The sequence below is a fragment of the Argentina anserina genome, chromosome 2 (genome assembly GCF_933775445.1).
Source record: "Argentina anserina chromosome 2, drPotAnse1.1, whole genome shotgun sequence".
NCBI lineage: Eukaryota > Viridiplantae > Streptophyta > Magnoliopsida > Rosales > Rosaceae > Argentina > Argentina anserina.
In genome coordinates this window covers 23011936-23026618 of record NC_065873.1, presented here as the reverse complement: position 1 = coordinate 23026618, position 14683 = coordinate 23011936, and the positions used below count along the sequence as shown (strand labels likewise).

The 14683-nt window shown below is 38.4% G+C and overlaps 3 protein-coding genes across 3 annotated transcripts; 1 reads left to right on the top strand and 2 right to left on the bottom strand.

The window, feature by feature from the left end:
- Window positions 1-537: 537 nt before the first annotated feature.
- LOC126782328 (chloroplast processing peptidase-like) lies at window positions 538-4554 on the bottom strand. The gene is made up of 6 exons (XM_050507548.1): window positions 4019-4554; window positions 1872-1934; window positions 1689-1757; window positions 1420-1506; window positions 1009-1076; window positions 538-882 (listed from the first exon to the last, which is right to left on the bottom strand). Exons 1-6 carry the CDS (start codon window positions 4244-4246, stop codon window positions 813-815), a joined length of 585 nt encoding a protein of 194 aa, XP_050363505.1. The 5' UTR covers window positions 4247-4554; the 3' UTR covers window positions 538-812.
- A 2066-nt stretch (window positions 4555-6620) lies between these two features.
- Window positions 6621-7646, bottom strand: LOC126784202 (agamous-like MADS-box protein AGL92). The gene has a single exon (XM_050509684.1). The coding sequence runs from the start codon at window positions 7644-7646 to the stop codon at window positions 6621-6623; it is 1026 nt and encodes a 341-aa protein (XP_050365641.1).
- Window positions 7647-11625: 3979 nt separating this feature from the next.
- On the top strand, window positions 11626-14435 carry LOC126784201 (uncharacterized). The gene is given in 8 exon segments (XM_050509682.1): window positions 11626-11731; window positions 12691-13087; window positions 13089-13201; window positions 13204-13597; window positions 13599-13873; window positions 13876-13944; window positions 13947-13986; window positions 13988-14435. Coding segments are annotated over 8 exon segments (1722 nt in total). The 3' UTR covers window positions 14316-14435.
- The last annotated feature ends 248 nt before the right edge of the window (window positions 14436-14683 follow it).

The following is a 14683-nucleotide window of genomic DNA, read 5'->3' as shown; positions in this document are numbered from 1 at the left end:
CGTCGAGCCCGTCAGTTTGATAGGTGGCACGACACGAGGCGACGTCGGATGGTGGAGAAATCGGCCGGAGAAGTTTTTTTGGGTCGGGTGAACAGTACCCGAGCTCGGGTGAACAGTAACCCGAGCTGATTTTTAGAAAAATCTGATTTTTAATCTCCTTTCCTTCCTTTTATACTATTTCCAAAATCGGAAACGAACTTCCGACGTTAATAACTTTTGCATCCGACGTCCGATTCGAACGCATGACGTGTCCACGAATTCGTATCGATGAGCTCTACGACTTTCGTGAAGGAAGTTTTTTGCAACCGAGCGACGGAATAAAAGTCGATCTATACGTTGCGGTAACGTTACGTTTTCTAATTAAACGATCCGAGAACGTTTCCGTTTTTGTTTTGAAATGTCGCAAACCTCCAATTGTCGTCTTGAATTAATTTCACAAGTTTAACATTTAAAAAAAATACTCGACATTTAGTTTCTAAAAATTCGGGTTATTACACCATCATACAACAGAGCACGCACAAAGCCAAAGATGCAATATTACAGCGAAATGGAGTTTTTTGTGATAGAGAATTGACAACAAATTTAGTTTCTTGTCAATTGTCTACAAGCAAGTTCCAGGCATTGTACTACAGTACAGATAAATACACAGACAGCATCCAACATCAAGTTGCATGCCTTGATTGAATGATTTAAATGGAATCACAGATCATAATCGGGGTAAGAATGACTGCATTCGACGCATATATCTACGCTACCGCATGTCATATCCTAATTAGCTTCACGTACTTCTAGCCAGTTTTTCAAATATTGAGCTAACTGCGTAGAGGTCTGTGACAACACGTGACATATCTTGCCAAGATGTTTCCCATGGGAAGGGGTCCCCTGATCATAGAAGACACGGAAAAGATGAATCGAGTGAGAGAAGGAAGTGTGAGAAAAAAACAGTTTCAAGTTCATGAAACTAGCTAGTTGAGAAGAGGCATTATAGATCATGTCGAAAATACTAACCAAACATGAGAATCATAGCTGTTGTTACGGTTGTCGCCCAGCACATATACATGGCCCTCAGGCACATACTGCAAGTTCCCCAGACGTTAAAGTTATGTGTTGATCCAACAGAAATTGTAACTTACAGGCTCAAGAGAGACTATTTAGCGTGAAAATTAGTAGTGATTGAAACAAGTAACTAGTCTACTGAAGTAGTATTACATCATAAAAGGTGATGAACCCAAAATTGAAAAATGAAATGGGATGAGAAGGTAAAAAGTAAAGGAACATTAGTGATGATCCTTTTTTTTTCTCTGAAGAGTTTGTCAGAACAATTCATACACATAACTCTGTTAATGAACAGTCAGCTAGAAAATGCGGTGAGAAGTTCAGTAAATGGAAACAGAAAGTAGTAAAGGATATAATACTCACAGTTAAGTTCAGTACATAGGTGGGTGGTTCGGCGATAAAATCTTCCTTCTGTGCAATACCATTGACGTAGAGCCATCCATTACGAACCTACAAAGGAGTTGGAAGGGAAATGTAAACATGTCTAGTCAATTGAACTTGATGCATCATGCATGTTAAATAAGTAAGAGTATAATGCAGCCCATGTACCAAAGCAAGAATATGAGTCCATCATCATCAGGGAACAAATGACATCTAAAGAAACATATAAAAAGTCTAAACAAATAGTATACCTCAACTAAGTCTCCTGCTTTTGCAACAATCCTCTTTATGAAAACTATCTGTTCCAAGTTACCTGGTTCCTACAGGAAAAGAAGTAACATCAATGAGTTTTTCTGGCCAAGATATTTGAGTAAGAGTTAAACCATACTCCAAGAGACTTGAGCTACTGTAGGCCCATTGCTAAATGAACTAACCTGTGTTGGATCTCGAAATGTAACAATATCATGCAAAGCAGGGGTTCTGAAGTAATATGAGGCCTGAAAAAGTTACCGAGTCACCGAACTGTTAATCAAAACTATGAGTACAAATGGTAGTTCTTGGTAGATTAGAACTTCAAAGAATCAAATATATCAACAACAGAAACGTCAAATACACATGCATAATATTAATTATGTGATGAAAAGGGGTCATGGGGGAAACAAAGCTTCTGGTGTCTACGTAGTATCACCATTTGACTATCATTCAGACCTCAGGCTAAGCCAGGGACTGAATTCGAGAGCTTTTTATAGCAGATAGAACATCTTTAAGGGTACCGGTATGACCTAAGAAAAGCTGATTGAATTGGTAATTGCAGCAGTTGTGCCAACTTTAATATATACTGTACTGAGTTGTATATTCTCTTAAGCTCAAACTGATATAATTTCAGTAAAGTATAGGAATGCTTGTTTTGTATTACAGGGGGAGAAATCAAAATTTTGTTTCTCAAACGAAAATTTGTTGGATTTTCACTGTTCACATACTGAATAAACGACTCACTGAGATAAAGGCTCTTGTGCAATACATTGATAAAATGAGTTGTATGTTCCTATTGTTATACTGTGAGACTGCTAATGACTACTAATCATCTTGGCACTCAGCAGATGCTGAACAATAATTTCCGCAACAACTTTTAAGAAAAGAAAAATCAAGAAAGAAGAAAGATGAACAAAGCCAGGTCTATTGATCTCCCCCAAAATATAATGAGTGGTCTAGCTTATATACAATGATAGTTACCATGAATGACAATTATATTATAATTATTTATTTAACATAAGACATTTATGGCTTGTTTATGACAACAAATTAAGACATAAAAGATCAAAACAGATGATTTACCAATAAAACCTAAGGAACCAGGGACCATACATTAATCACCAAACAAAACCCTCAGTACCCGTATAGTACGTGCTGAACAAATAACATAATTAATGCAGCTCAAAAACTCTTTCAGATCAGTTTGAGGCTTGAAATATCATTTTTAAAGAATATATATTCCTTGGCGTATGATATACTACAACCTGTGATGCCAAGAGGGCAGTATCAACTCAACTAAAAGCAGCCCAACTACCCAAGCTATGAGAATGCCATTGGGATGCAGATAGGTGTGGACTATGGAGTTCATGAAAACTCACTTTGTGATGTGCCAACAACATATCTAAGTACTTTAAAGTTTAAAAGCTGGGAAAAAAAAACAAGAATGAAAATTGATTCCTGATAAATTAAAAATTGCTACAGAATGAAGCTAATCTGATAACCACCTTTAATCCAAATCAAATCAACTGCTTGAATGAGCCTTTCTCCTAATTGCCAGCATAAAATAAAGTTAACCAATCTATCTGTTAGTAAACCATAGACTGGTTAGCCAATGTTCCTTATTTTTTCAATTTTCCTCACAACCAGGCTAATCTCAGATAGTCAGATCCATAAAAACCCAACCATGTGGAATTATACTTATAATTTATAAATGTTATAATTGGATATTTTAATTGCAACAATATAAATTCTAGAACTCAGGGTTTCCTGGTTTTTCAAAAATGTTGTTGGTTTGCCCCTTAATTTTAAACCATTAGTATATACAGAAATAGTCATCATGAATACACCCATTCAAGCACCCAGAATACAATGTCATGATTGTCATCTAAGAAAGAGTTCCATGGTCACAATGCAATCAAACGGGGCCACTCTCTACCGTCTGCCATTATGTCCTCACACTACTAGAGGTAAATTGCTCCAATAATCTAAAAGTACATCAATAGTTCAATACTACAGGATCCAGATATAATCTACTCACTGGTGAATAAGTACGATATTCCTACATGTATATATTAGAATTATAATCATTATCATTAAAAACATTGGCTAATCAGACAGAGATACTGGATGAACACTAAAATTCATTGCAACATTACAGATTCATACGGTCAAAGAAGTTAAATACATCAACATTATTACGGAAAACCGAAAGAGGAAAGTTTATGCTTTCTGTCATTTCTTGCAACACAAAAGGATAATCCAAACAAAACGAACACATAATGTGTATAAGAACTTCGAAAGCAAAATTTCAGAAAAGTAAAGGGTTCACCTTTTCAACCAGGACACGATCACCAACACGAAGAGTCGGGTACATAGACGATGATGGAATGAACCGGATTTCCGAAAAAATAGTCCAAAGAAGCACCACAACCAAGAGTCTCAAGAACCCATCGAGCCCCGGCCACCGGAGAAACTCCCAACTCTGACATGGCATCCAACGCAGCGAAGGGCACGCAAGTAGGCACTGGTACAGAGCAGAAGGCCGCAAGAAGCTCATGGCGAAAAGATTGAAACACACACAAAAAACAACAACAACAACAACAACAAGAGCAAGAATTAAGAAAAAAAAGTGAGCTTGTGGAAAAGGGGAAAAGCTTCAATCTTTTGCAGAAGGGGAAACAAGCTTAGTGATTGTGGGTTGTGATCGAACCGCACCGTTTTTGTAATCTAACTGATTGTGGTCGCCGTGCCATGTAGCCCATGAAAGACTATTGTCTCAGCTTCAGCTTCAGCAGAGAGAGAGGCAGAGAAGAAAGAAATGAAGAAAATTAAGTGGAAATGGAATATATAAATCTGACTGGGTCTGGGTATCTTCTTGGAGAAGAAGTTGCTAGGTTGTGAGAGAGACAGCTAGCTATGTTGAGATGGTGGTACTGTGGAGCTAAGCTCCCCCACCACTTTAACTGTCCTGGACTCTACCAACGACCAACGACCAAATAGGCAAATAGTACTTGGGTATTTGGTGGCACAATATAGCCATTAACGACTGAATCTTTGTAGCTAATTGAATTTGCTACATTAGTGTATACAGTTAGCTAGGTTACATATATGGTCCCCATCTCAGATATTGTCCAATTAGGCAACTAGCCTTCTTTGGTATAAGAAGAAAGAAAAAAGGAACAGACAATTCAGTTCTTGTTAAATCTATCAGTAATGAATTTCAGTGGCTTGTGTAGGTAGATTAGTATTGTTCCATGGATCAATAAATGGTTCAACCTAAGAGCCAAATATCACTAAGAAGAAAGAAATAAAGTTGAGCGATACTTTAATTAGACTCAAGATATTGGAAGGTTCATCGGTTACGTCACTATGTTTGTTTCCAAAACTATCATGTACTATATTATGCACATGTCATAATTAGTCATACATGCAAATGACATGTTATATATTTATTCCGCGCCCTATATATTAATTACGCACCCCATAATATTGCATCCGCTCCATATTTATTCATGCAATGCTAACGTATTATTATTTAGTATGTTGTGCCCGAAGGAGCTTGTCGTTGGATATCTATAACTATTTACTTCATGCATTTATTCTTCCTCTCCTCTTTCACTATCAATGGTCTAAATATCGTTTTTGGTATCGTATCAGTCGAGAGATAAAACGATATATCGGGGGATATATCGGTTTTATCGAATTTGCTTATTTTCAATAAAATTTATAAAATTATACTTCAATATGTATCAAATAAACTAAAAAAACGGTATTAAGTAAACTAAAGAAAATAAATACTTGATTTAATGACAATTAAAGTACACGAACGACATCTAATAATAAAAATAGGCATTTAAGAATGATTATTTAGACTTGAAATTCATCATATATATTTAAAATATATATATAAAGTAAAAATATATATGAAAAAATGAAAAAAAAAATAAGTTTTTCAAAAACAGAAGAGGAAATAAATATTAAAAAATTAAACAAAAATTGAGAAAATAAAAAAAATCAAAGTTTGACCGATATATCGGAGTTTAACCGATATTTGACCGATATATCGGGGTTTGACAGATATTTGACCGATATATCGGGGTTTGACCGATATTTGACCGATATATCGGGATTTGACCAGTATTTGGCCGTTGAGTGATATAGTCAACCGATATGGCGATATCGTATCGTTTTCTAAATATCGCCGATATATCCGATATTTAGAAAACTGTTCACTAAAAGGATGACAATAATTGGAATCTACTATTGGTGTATCAGTTGGTATTAGGTTCTTTTGCCGATCATCGTTCTCTAATTCTCACCTAATTGTTGCCTTCAAAGTTCAAATGCTATGATAAAGATTAAAGAGTTGAGATCAAATTATGGGAAAAACCCTGACTTTATTATTGAACTTCAAAACAATATGGTACCTCTAAATAAATTGCAAGGTCCTCTTATCGGACTTGGAAGCTAGGATCTCTACAGAGTCAGTCTTTGAAATACAAAGCTAGCATAGCTAGTGTTGTTTTTTACATCTGAAAATCAACAGATACATATCTTAAAAGAAACTATTGTTCTATTTTACACCGGAAAACAAGCAAATAGATCCATCGGACAATACATCTGGTAAATGATAAAAATGCATGAATTATACAATCAACGATGCAACATTAAACCACATCACAAAGAGATACCAACAATTATGAAATAGATAATAACCAAAACCAATATTATATTGTCCAAAATAACCAAACGAAACCAATAATAATTAAGAAACCAAATTCAGTTCAAAAACAGAAGCAATCCAGAAACAATAACCACAAAATTAAGCAGTCCAAAGTCCATGCAAGAAACCAAAGCAAAAGAAAATTGTCCGGAATTTATTTAAAAAAAAAAGCGCACACACCGAAGGTAAACTTGGATCGAACCATAGATTATTCACGGAAATGGGAATGAAGCATTGCCGCTGCAGTGTTGTGGTCTCCGAACAATCCTGGCGGAAGCGGTAGTAGCGGTTCCATGAAGTCCATCGTCTGCGGCTTCGGAGGGTTCATGATGTTCTCGAACCACGGTTTCTGCTGGAACATCATCGGTGGCTCCTGCTGTTCCAGTTGTTGCATCTGTGGTGCCGCAATCTGCATCATCTCCTGCTGCCTCCTCAGCTGTACAAACTGCCTCATCTGTTGCCGCCTCCTTGCTCTAACCTGCATCATATGCTGTTGCAATTCCTCCATCCTCCGGGTATCTATCTCGGCCTGCTGCTGCTGAGACTGCTGCTCCAAGCCTCTGCTGGTTCCCTCTCCAAATGCACTAAACATCACCGGTCCAAGCTCCACCGCAGCCGGTTGAGCTTCCATCTGATAGTGCTCATGGGCAATCTGCTTCCCGATATTGACTTCCCGGATTTGGCGTTCGATGATGGATGTCAGCTCGCTTATGTCCTCAGTCCCAGCTGATTGAGTTGCCACCCGATTCCTCTCACGGGCATTCTCCAGCTTCATTTTGACCTCCCGGTGGTAGCGTTCGATGCATAATGTAAGGTCATGCAGGTCCTTGAGCTCAAGCTGGGAGAGGTTATTATCGGTTTCCCTCTGGTCCAGGCATTTGAAGATGATGTCGCTCATCTCCTTCTCTCTGATGTCTATTTTCAGCTTCCGTATCTGCTCCCTGCCTTTCGCGATCCGTTGTTTAAGATACATTTCCTGATCGACCATATTCTTAAATCTATCCATGTCCGGCATATTTAGGTACTCATTCAACAGTTTTGTTGCTGCCTCATGATTTGGGAAGACCACCGGCTCGCGCTCATAGGGGCTGTAGATGACCGCCGCTGTCTTGACATCACAGAGTATCGAGATCTCCTCCATCTTCTTCATAAATCCCGCCTTCCTTTTCATGTACGAGCTTTTTCGGTTGCTGTTATTAACAATGAACTGCAGTTTCACCTTCCTTCTAGCCATGGCTGGCTATAGCTTGCCAGCAAATGAAAATAGACAGAAGCTAGGGATCTATCAAAGGCTAGGGAAGGAAGAAAGAGCTTTGCTTTCTTGGAGTGGAGAGGCATGAACTACAGGGTTTGCTATTTATAGCGCTGGTTAAGGAACCTAAATCAAAATTTGATATAGTTGTGTCCTGATTCGAAAACTTTATCCATTGTTAAAATCAGACAGATATACTCTGAGAGTGTGCCTGGGTTGTAAAATTGAATGATGGCTTATGCATGCATTAATGAGACCAGCTTATCATTTTCAATGGTGGTTTAATTATTATCAACTAAAATGGAAATTAACATTCAGTGAGAATAGGGCAGTATTGGATTGATTTTCAAAAATGAATAAGAAAACGTGTTGTCCAAATCTTATAAAAATGAGAGGATTAGAGGGTGAGTTGTAAGATAATATGGGTTGTAATGACGTGTTGTCTAGATGCATTTTATAAATAAATTTGATTTTAATTGTTTTCTATATTGGTCTGCCTTCAGTTTCATGATAAATTCCGTTAGCTATAGAATGCATACATGCAGAAAAGCATAGCTTTTTCCTGAATTGCATCTTTTCAATTCAAACTCAGTTGTTGTTTCCATCTTTGAGAAAGAATCAGTTACAAGTGAATCCGGCCATATTAATGGTTTGACAATTCAAAGCTTTCTATGATTTTACCGTGCTGTTCTTCAAATATTAGCCGTGACATGCACCACCATGGATTAAATTGAAACGGGTGTTGGATAAGAACAAAGGAACACATTCCATACCATAAGAAATCCCGGCCAACACTAGCTAGCTATCACGCTAAAAGTAAGACAAATTCTCATTTTTATCATATGAGTTCGAGCTAGAAATTAAAAAACCAACAAAATTACATGTGAAATGAATTAGAGTTATGATAATGGTACAGTTAGAGCTAATGAGAAAGGTTGACCATGAAATATGTACAAATCATGAACAATTCGAAACAAATTTTGTTATATCATAGTCTGAAAACTATTCCAAACTAGGGAGATGGAAAAGGCTTGTATTTTCTTTTTGTTGAAAGGGGGGAAAGACTTGTATCGAATTACTGAACTAGCTAAGGATGGATTGTATTTTGTTGAAGAAAAATACTCAATAATGCATGGTTCTCTTCCAATTCACATAACAAATTGAAGATTGAAAATGAAAATTGATGATGATACCAATTTTCTCATTTTTCATTGACAAACAAGGGACCAAATTGAAGAAAAAAAAAAGTGACCATCTTTCCTGTAGTTCCCCAGTAGCGCAACCATCAGGTTATGATTTGAAATTACTCAAGTAGTCGAGAAAGAAGAGACTTGCCCGATGCATAGAAAAGGAATTAGGTCATGTTTGTTGTCTTCACTCACGTATAAATCAGTGGCGGATTTAAGATTTAATGTTTGGGTAAGCTTGAAATTTTTACTTACAAAATTTATTGCATTAATGTCAATACTAATTAAAAAGTATATTATATATAAACTTTTTACATCTTTGAAACTTAAAAACCATCATAAACTCCGTATGATGTATAGGTAACTAGAAAAATATATTTTTTCGTACTATATTTAATGAGAAAATAATTTAATTTGTTTTCGGTATTGAATAAGGTTAGTAACACAAACATAGAGAAAACTAAAATTAATAATTTACTTTACGATTTAGAGCTAACCTAAAAAACCACGGCTAGATTCTAAATGGATTTAAAAAGCCACAAAAAATGGAAGCGCATTGTCTAAATTTGGATATTTGAGTGTAGAAACTATAAAGTATTGAGATATAAACAACAACAACAAAAAAAGATGAAAGAAGTTGAGAATGTGGCCATTTGGGGATCAAACTTGGGTGGGCTAGCATGTAGTTAATACACTAAACCAAATTGACAAAGTCTTCAACTATCTATTTTATATACATGCTAACAAACAGTTTTTATTCAGAGTGAAGTTTCAATTTTAGCACACTTTTCGGTCATAAATTTTTCATCATAAGTGATTCAATATTTAGGTATGTTATTCAAGATCATCTCTACAAAGTTTCATCTAATTCAACAATGGTTTGAGCTTTTAAAATTGAGATTTACATGAACGGTTCATGTTGAACAGTTTTAATTCATTCATTGATTTAATCTAATTTCAATACCTTAACGATGTTCGAATTAAATGAAATTTTGTATATATGATCTTTGATAACATACCTAAATATTAAATTGTTTATGGTGAAAACATTTTGATCGAAAAGTGTGCCAAAATTGAAACTTCACTATGTAATTTCAAAATGAAGTTTCAATCTGGATAGAAAACTGTGCTAACAAATATAATACAAAAGTCTTCGTTGGGTTTGAGCCCTACCAACCCGTAGGCTAGCTCCGCCCCTGGTATAAATACTGTAAATTATTTGCCACGTCGATTAACATCATAAAAATATTGGCCACGTATGTACGATTGAAATTACAAATAAAATAATCTCGATTAACTATGAAAGTAAAAAAAACTAATCAGTTAATATCAATGTTCTAAAAAACGGCCTAGGCGGCGCCTAAGCGTTAGGAGGTCAGTTGCCGCCACGATTTTTGCCTCGGCGGCCATCCTCGGCATTCTGGGAATTAGGCAGCCGCCTAGGCGGTCAATAATAAAGTTGACTAAAAAAAACTAAAAGAGAAATAGACTAGATGCTTCTAGATTGAACAATTTAGTCTATGTTCAATTTAATGCTAAGATAATCAACAAAAAGAGAAGAATACAAGAGTTGGGAGTATATGTATTACTTGGTGAGGAAGCTAGTAAGGCTCAAGAGTGGATTGTTGATGGTGGTGATGATGAAGAAGAAGAAGAGTTGGATATTACTAGTGTGGAGGGGGAAACTTTGGGAGTGGATAATGCGTCTACCCGGCCTAGGACTACGAATGTGGAAATAAGAGAACTTCATGATGAAGATTTTATTTCGAATGAGGACACAAAAGATGAGGAAGGAGATATGGACATTGAGTTTGTGTCTGATACCGAATAAGTTAGGGAATGATTTGGAGATGAAGAACTTGAGATTTAGGTATGCATTTGTTTTTATAATTTGTATTTTGTTCTAATATTTTTGTATGGATTTTCCATTTAAGTTATTGTAAATTTAGACTATTTTCAAAAATTAATATTAAACATCATTATATATTTTTAATCATAAAAATAATTTAAATACATGTATAAAAATATAAAAATATTTAATAATTCGAATCTGCCTAGCCGCTAGAAGGTGGTTGTCCGCCTGCATACCGCCTAGCATTTTTTCGAACTTTGGTTAATATTGATAGAGATGTACGTGGTGTGACAAGTGCGATATAGCATTTGAGTCATTACTTTTAGCGGTACTCAACATCTGGGTGGTCATCGAATCCGTCAAGTTCTCGTATTTCTGGGTGGTAACAAAATTTCATTTAATTCGGTAGTGCCTAGAATTGAAGTAAGGGTTCTTCTCATTAATCTCATGCAAATCACTACCAGTTCCTCACTGAGCTCCAAAGACTGAATCAGAAAAACCAAACCCAACATGAAACCCAGTTCAATTCTGTCTTTTCTGCTTCATGTATTGGTGCTTATAGCCCTTCCAGCATCGTCTTCACCACCAACGGTAGACTAGATTACAACTTCGACATTTTCACCCTCCCCCCTCACTCACCCACCTCACCTAATCGCCGAAAACCCGAATTACCGACGGCCGGTCTGTCAACTTCAATGGCCACTTCCCTTCCTCCACTTTCTTCCCCAACCAAACCGGACTCTCATCATCCACCTGACCCGACCCCTCTCTCCAAGTTATCTACGTCACCGAGAGAGACGACTTCTCCAACATCTTCTACGACACCGTTTACTTCAACTCTTTGTCGAGCTTCAGAAAAAGATCCGCCCTTGAAGTCGTTGACCGGGTTCAGGTCCCTCTGCTGGGACTGGACCGGGTTTCGATGAAAGACAAACCCGGCTTGGTCGGGGAGTATTTGGTTTATGTCTCTACTCGCGAAGACTCAGGCGTGCCCAGGACCAGGGCCGTTCTTGAGAAATCAGGGCCTTGTGCGAAATCTAAAATTGGCCCCATGATGTTCTCGATAAAGTTGACGTACAAGTATATTGTGTAATTGTAACCGTATCAATCTTAATAGTGTAAATAAGTACTTCTATATCATATATAACTTATCATTGTTTACATACATCATGACAATCATATGAACAATGAAATCAAAAGACCTTCTTTTATCAAAAAGAATATAAATAAAAAAGACCTTATCTGCTTATGAACTTTCCCAACAATCCCATCCAAATTTCAAGAACTTTCACACTCACTAGGCCTTACCAAAAAAGAATAACACAACAGTTGCAACATTACTTGATAAAGACGAATCTTCTTGCATTTTTAGCAGCAAAATCATCGATCAATCTTTCGTAATCAAATTTTTCTAGAAATTTGCTTTCAATTGAAATCATAGCTAATGCATTTAATCTATCTTGTGTCTTGGTTGATCGCAAATAGGTTTTCAATAACTTCAATTTTGAAAACCTCATTTATGATGAAGCCACGGTGCCAAGGACTATCAACAATATTCTATATCGAAGACACATATGGATAACAGTTTTTCATTTTTAGAAAATTTAATATTGTAATGACTGTGTTTTTCTCATTAAGTAAATGCTTTTGTAAGAGTTGCAATTCATAAAATAAATCTTCACTATCTACATCTGATACCTGGTCATTTTGTAGCTTTTGTTGAAGATTGACGCATCTTGTGTTCAATTTATCTTCATCCAAAGAGTTTAATCTCTCTGCTGTAAATAAAAACCAAAGATATTTTTAATTCTAAAAGAGAAGAAGTTGAGTGATGTCACACTGAGGTGGAAAATTGCTGAGTTATTAATAATAATAAAAACGTAAGAACTGGGAATTAAACCCAAGATCTCATTTGCTCCAACTGGGCTAGCAGAAACCATATGAAATATTGACTTACTCATTTGATTTAATATATCAACAGTATAAGTTACCGGATTGGGGGCTCGCCGGATTGGGGCCTTGTGCCCGCGCACCAGCCGCACTGCCCCATGGCCGGCCCTGCCCAGGACGAGTTCAGCTGCGGTGTACTCCACTGAACTGAGCTCGGGTTAGACTCGGAGGCTGACTCCTCGCGGCGTTGCGGACTTCAGCCCGGCGGTGTCACCTTCCGGAGTTTGGACGGCGGCGGCGTCCTACGGACCAAAAGGCTGGGACGGCAAGGTCGAGGAGCTCAGTACCAACATCTACGTGTTCTCGACTCAGGACGGGTCTGGCCGAGTCAAGGTGGTCGAGCTTGGCGGCTGGCCGAGCTGGGTTGACGAGTCAACGATTTACTTTCACAGAGGAGGCGAGGATCAGTGGTGGAGTATTTATCGCGCGATTTTATCGAGAGGGGCCGATTTCCACGGCGTCAGTCATGGTGGAGCGAATCACGCCGCCGGGTCTACACGCTTTCACTCCCGCCACGTCACCGGGGAACCACGAATTCATCGCCGTGGCCACAGAAGACCCAACACAATCTTCCGCCACGTGGAGCTGTTCGATTTGGTGTGGGGCGAGTTCAAGGAGGTGACTCGGCTGGTCTCGCCGAGTACCCACCACTTTAACCCGTTTATATCTCCGGATTCCACTCGGGTCGGGTACCACAAGTGCAGAGGCAACTCCAACGGTAAGAAAAGCCCGAAGCTTTTTCTTCAAAACATCCACAGCTCGATTCCGAACCTCTCGGTGCTCAGAGTTGACTGTACCTTCCCGTCTTTCTCACCCTCAGGTCATCGTATTGCCTTCACGAACTTACCGGGAGTCTACGTCGTCAACCGCGACGGTTCGAACCGGCAAGAAGTCTACCCTGGAAATGCTTTCGCGACCTCGTGGGACCCAGTTCAACATGGCCTTATACACCGGCGCCGGACCTTAGTTCGCGCTGGAAAGTACTGAAGTTGATATCATCTCCATCAACGTTGACACACTCGTCGTCAAGAGGTTGAGCACAAACGGGAAGAACAACGCCTTTCCTTCACCTTCGCCGGACGGGAAACTCATCGTGTTCCGGTCGGGTAGGTCTGGTCATAAGAATCTGTACATAATGGACGCCGAGGAAGGTGAGAGAATTGGGCTGCCGAGACTGACGGAGGGTCCATGGACGGACACGATGTGTAACTGGACACCGGACGCGACTGGATCGCGTTCGCTTCCGACCGGGAGAGCCCCGGGAGTGGGAGCTTCGAGTTTTACGTGATCCACCTAACGGAACAGGATTGAGAAAAGTGATCAAAAGCGGTCGGGTGGTTCAGCCCGGATGGGAAGAGCTTGGTTTTCACTTCGGATTACGGGGCCATATCAGCTGAGCCTATTTCAAACCCGCATCATTACCGGCCCTACGGCGAGATTTTTACGGTGAAACTGGACAGCTCCGATGTGACGAGGTTGACGCAGAATTCGTTCGAGGATGGAACGCCGGTGTGGGTCAACAGCTTCATCAGGCCGTCGGATGTGGAGTGGCCAATTGATAGGGCTAGCTGCAGCTTTGGTGATTTGCATTGCCTCAGTAATTTTTTTAGCTATGGTGACGTTCTGCCTTGGCTCTCAAGTAAGCCTCAACGTGGTGCCTAGAACTTTACTTGTACTGCTTAAATACTCTAATACTGTATTTGATGTATTATATTTGATGTACAAATTAACAAATATATGTCATGGGATAATGTATCAGTATTACTATGCTTAATTAATATCCATATATATAGTAAAATATATGTATCAATTTCAGTAAATCTACTCACACAAGAAAAAAAAAGTTTGATAGGGAAGTAGTCTCTGGGCCTTGAGAAGACTGAGAAATCTTGCTAGCTCTTCAACGATAAACGCAAGGCTAGTTTTTTTATGCAGCATTGCAGCATACAGAAGTATGTGTACTGTAAAACTTAGCAGCTATAAACCATGACAATACTGTAAAACAGCTACTATAAACCATAAGCAATACT

Excerpts from the sequence above, each read along its gene's own strand:
- LOC126782328 (XM_050507548.1), bottom strand. The coding sequence starts at position 4,246 with ATGAGCTTCTTGCGGCCTTCTGCTCTGTACCAGTGCCTACTTGCGTGC. Across the intron at positions 1,758-1,871 it reads CATTTCGAGATCCAACACAG|GAACCAGGTAACTTGGAACA; the intron begins GTTAGTTCATTT and ends CTTTTCCTGTAG. Across the intron at positions 1,507-1,688 it reads AAGCAGGAGACTTAGTTGAG|GTTCGTAATGGATGGCTCTA; the intron begins GTATACTATTTG and ends ACTCCTTTGTAG.
- LOC126784202 (XM_050509684.1), bottom strand. The coding sequence starts at position 7,646 with ATGGCTAGAAGGAAGGTGAAACTGCAGTTCATTGTTAATAACAGCAAC.